The 5,074-nt window shown below is 35.5% G+C and overlaps 1 protein-coding gene across 1 annotated transcript; it reads right to left on the bottom strand.

Annotated features, from left to right (window-relative positions):
- Positions 1 to 419: 419 nt before the first annotated feature.
- Positions 420 to 986, bottom strand: LOC145113952 (uncharacterized). The gene has a single exon (XM_079049985.1). The coding sequence runs from the start codon at positions 984 to 986 to the stop codon at positions 420 to 422; it is 567 nt and encodes a 188-aa protein (XP_078906111.1).
- Positions 987 to 5,074: the final 4,088 nt, after the last annotated feature.

Below are 5,074 nucleotides of genomic sequence, written 5' to 3' on the forward strand. Positions count from 1 at the left end.
ATGATCACCAGCTTCTGTTCATTATCTTCTAGGAAAGGGTACTCCAAATGTTTGGGTAAGGGCTTCAGTTTAACTTTTTTTGGTTCTTTTTACTGGCTACGGCGTGGGCTACTGCTTTCTACGCCATGGGGGACTCCTTTTCCCCATCTAATCGTGAACTTCCTGCTTCCCACGCCATGACAAGTATTTCGCCACACAGTGGGGGTTCTTCAACATGTTTTTTTCACTTCATTATACTCTCTTTCTCCCAACAGTCTCTCCAGTTCTTTGAGGTCGCGTTTGGCATCAAAATCATCCTCATTCAGAGTCATGAATCCCTCCGAGTTGTTCTCCTTTCATTCTTGCATTTCTTTCTCCAAAAACGTATTGAAAGTATCCTCCAAAAATACCATGTCATCACTAATCTTTGTGTGCTTAATTTATCGATTAACACCAAATTTTATGGCATCCTCTCCAACCCGAAGTTTCATCTTTAATCCTATAATGTCCACTAAGTACCGCGCGGTGTTAAGAAAAGTTCTCCAAAGAATGATCAGGACTTGCTTGCTTTCTTCCATGTCGAGCACTGCAAAATCAGTTGGAAACACAAACTTGTCAATTTTAACCAAAAGATATTCACATATACCTCTCAGGAATGTCACCGTCTTAATGCCTAGATGAATGGCCATCCATATTGGTCTTGGCTCCGGGAGATTTAACTTCTTGTAGAACGAATATGGCATTAGATTCACACTAGTTCCCGAATAGGAAAGAGCGTCACTTGTGGCTAGACTCCTGAATTGACAAGGAAGTGTCAAGCTCCCCAGATCTCCTATCTTATTTGGTAGTTGGTTAAGCATCGTAGCTGAGCAATTCTCATTCAGTATCACATTTGAGGCCTCCTCTACTTTCTTTAGGTTCGTGACAAGATCCTTTAAGAACTTTGCATACTTTGGCATTTGAGAAACGACTTCTATAAATAGGATATTGATTTGAAGGGCTTTCATGTGTTCCATAAATATTTTTTTAATCTTCAACCTGTTTTTCTTGCATTGCTCGGCTCCGATACGATAGAGGTGGCTAATATGCTTTTACTAATGGGATTTTTTCTTTTCAGCAGTTGGCCACGTCGTGTCTGGTTCATCGCCACGTTGTGGCTGCTTGTTAGACTTTTTTTCTTTCTTTTTCTTCCAAATTCGGCACATTATATGAACTATCATTAGCTAAAGGAATCTGATGGGTGATAAATTTACCACTTCTGGTTATCATAGCCTTGATGTGAGCTTTCGGGTTCGGCTTCGTGTTGCTTGGAAGTGTGCCCGGTAGACACTCATTGAATTATCTCAAAAAGTTTCCTAATTTGTCGCTCGATGTTGTAGATAGAGGTTTCTTGATTCTGGAGGATGACATCAGTAGCATCATGTCTTTTTTCAGATGCGGCTACAAATCGAGCAAGCATTACTTCAAAATTGGTTTTCTTTTTGTGAGCCGGTTGCTCCTTTTGATAAAAATTTTGGCCTTGTTGCCTATACTTCTCTTCCTTTTCCTTATTGTACTCATCGTTTGGCAGTGACTCCTTGTTGGGTTTTCTCCAATCCTCATCGTATCTATCCCCACTCGAATCACAAGCTTGTGCCTTCGGATTTCCCTTCTTGTAGAGATCACAATTCTTAGTTAAGTGTGGCCCGCTATAATTATCAAACCCCACTTGTATAGCATGTATGGATTGGCCCATTTTGGTCATCCTCCAATCCATGTTATCGAGTTTTTCCAACACCACCGCTAAGCTCCCGTTTCTTCTATCTAAACTCCGTTTGCCTCTTATAACATCTTCACGAGGGTTGTGATATTCTTGTGAACGCTTTGCGTATTCTTCAATCAATGCCTTGATTGTGGTTGGATCCTTTTTCGTCATGGGTCCTTGAGATTCATGAAGTTTCCTCGTAGTCAAGCTTATCCCATCATAAACGATGGACACATTATGTTGCACACTAAGGTCGTGCTGAGGGCAATTCCTTAGCATTCCCTTGTACATATCATATACTTCATATAAAGACTTACCATCCTTTTATTGGAAGTTTTCTATCTTCTTTTAAGTTTGGCTATCTTAGAAGGAGGGATGGATTGCTTAATGAATGCATTACGAAGATTCGTCCATGTTGTTATCGTTCTAGGTGCAAGTGACTTTAGCCAAATTTTAGCCTCTCCTATAAATGTCACAGGAATCATTCATAGTAACACCACATCCTGTGAAACATTCAGAACATTGAAGTAGTTTGCAATGTTCAACACCTCATCAATGTGTTGAAATGCTTCTTGATGGTATTTCCTAAAAAATGGAATATCCTTGAGCATTGAGAGAAAGTGTCCCTTAAGCTCAAAGTTTGTCTTGACTGGGATCTCCGGTGGAACAAGACCCGATATTTTGTCAGTATGCATCATCTTCTTGTATTCCTTTATCGTGATTCTTTTGATGTCCTCCATCTATTCTACCTCGCTTTTTATCTCGTCTTTTGAGTCATCCTCGGTTTCTGTTTTTGTCTTGTACCTGATTCCTTTATTGTTGGGAGTCTTCTCAAAGCTTTTGAATTTGTCTGTGTGAAACGTGCTACTCGATTCACCAACCTTTTTATCTTTCTTTTTGTGGAATGCAGACTATGGATCTTCAAGTAGTGGCACTATTGGAAATTTCGATCCTCTGCTCATATATCACTGAAACAAAAAAAACGTGTAAAATGAATAAAAATAAATAAACTAAAAACTGTTTGCACAGTGCCCACGACATGGATAGTCGGGTCCTCGGTGTGGCAAACTGAAAAACAGAAAAAACAAAAACAGTAAAAACAAAACAAAAAATTAACTTTGTATGAAATAAATTTCACACAAAGGATCGATAACAAATAGCAAAATAAATTAACTATAATAAAGTTATTCCCCGACAACGGCGCCAAAAACATGATATGCAATTTATATACTATTTTTTATTTATAAACCAACAATCTAAGCTAGTTAAATGTGATGGGCAGTGTACCTAATCGAATAATAGTATTAAGAAACTAGGGTATTGAACAAATGAGGAGGAACAAGAATGATTAACAACAAAAATAGCTATTAAACATTAACTAATTTAAAAGAAACTAAATTGGGGGGTTTTTCTCTGGTTTTTCAAGTCCATCTTACTTAAAACGATCAACACAAAAGCAGATTAACTATTGAAAAACAATCAAAATTACGTCTAATACAATATATTAAAGTGACTTCCATTTAGATACGATTCACTTACTCCTATGGTTGATCTCTTGGAAAGTGTAATGGATTAAGTAGTTTCTGCCTATCGATTCCTAAGTTGATTAGGATTTATGATCAAAAGACTAATCGTTTAGTAAAACAAGTTTATTTATTTATTGATCAAGTGGACAAACAAAGAACCATACTAGTCTTAAGCTTGATTTATGCTAGACTTTAACTAGTGAATGCATTAATTGATAATAACATCAATTTAATACATGAATGATCATCATATATTAGCTTTCACATTAATTTAGCAACTCTTTCTATTTAACCCCAGCTTGATGATCAAAACACTAGTCTTATATGTTTGATGATCACAAAATCATAAGATACAAGCATACCCAAACAGATTGATCATCTAATCTTAGTAAAACTCAGCAATAAACAGAAAACTAGTTATAATTAACACAAAAACGTTCTTTATCAAGTTATCATAACAAATAGGCAACTACCAACAATCCATAATCAAATAAATCAACATGTAGTCATTAAGATCCTCTGCTCTAAACGGAAGTTAGGGTTTTTAGCCCATAACTACGGAAAACAAACAATTAAAAATGAAATTCACTTTGCTAAGCATAATGAAAAACAAAGTGAAGTAGTATTAAGAAGTATGTTGCCGTGTAAATCTCTTCAAAACCAATCTCTAAAGAAATCAGATCTTCCAAAGCCTCCTAGGACGTCTCTGGTCTTCAAAAATCGAGAGTTGCTTGAAGCATAAGCTAGGGTTGAAGGCAAAACTGATATGTGTGTGTGTGTGTATATATATATATATATATATATATATATATATATATATATATATATATATAATTTCCAAAAACTACCTCCCAAGCCATGGCTAATAGGCCCCATGGTGTGACAGTTAGATATCCACGCCCTAGGCTTCATAATTCTTTAGATTTTTTACTTTATTTGACTCAATCCAATTTTTCCTGCTTCTAGCTCCACATTTTGCTTCCTTTTAATCTCGAGCATGTCTTTGCTGCTACAAAACATATTTTAAACATATTAAGCACCTTTTGTCCTAAAATAAGCACAATTGTAGCTAAAATATTATGATAATGCACAAAATATATGAATAAATATGGCAATATAAATAGTTATTTTGGTTTGGTTCATCTCATCTTACATTGATGAACTTTGAGGCAGGTCCCCCAACTCGTATTTTTGGGACCATAGTTTTTTCAGTAACTCCCATTTTGAGTCATATCTCACCCTTTTATAGTAGATATTGACACACTATCAATGGTCATTAGGTGTTCATATTAGCTTCTATCTATTATTCCTTTTCACATTACTAGAGTCTTATGTTATATAATGAAATTCCATATACCTTCAAAGAAGAAAACAAACAAAAAAGTTAAAGAAAAAGAGAAAATCAACAAAAATAGACAATAAAAGAAGATTCAAAGAAATATAACAAAGAAAAATGAAGAAAGTTTTGGGCTTAATGTATTATCTCAAATGTATGTGCTAGTATAGTCTTTTTATACCGGTTTGGGCCTGTCCATTCACGGTTTTACTTTCTAGACTTAGCTTATTTATAGTGCATGCATGTTTAGGGTTAACGATTTGGTCGCCCTACCTGGCTCTCACAGAGAAGTTCACGTTGAACTCTTCTAAAGCTTTTCTAATCAAAGCAGTTGACACTATTTTGATCTTTGTTCTTGTCATTCAATTCTTCTTATTTAATATAGAATCTATTGATCATAGTAATTATTTTTCTCACATAAAGAAGAAACACAAAAAGAAGAATCCAAGTTCAAGCTCTCTCTCCTCTAAAAAATGAGAGAGAAATGAG

This window comes from Lactuca virosa, chromosome 5 (genome assembly GCF_052849685.1).
Source record: "Lactuca virosa cultivar CGN04683 chromosome 5, Lactuca_virosa_CGN04683_v6, whole genome shotgun sequence".
NCBI lineage: Eukaryota > Viridiplantae > Streptophyta > Magnoliopsida > Asterales > Asteraceae > Lactuca > Lactuca virosa.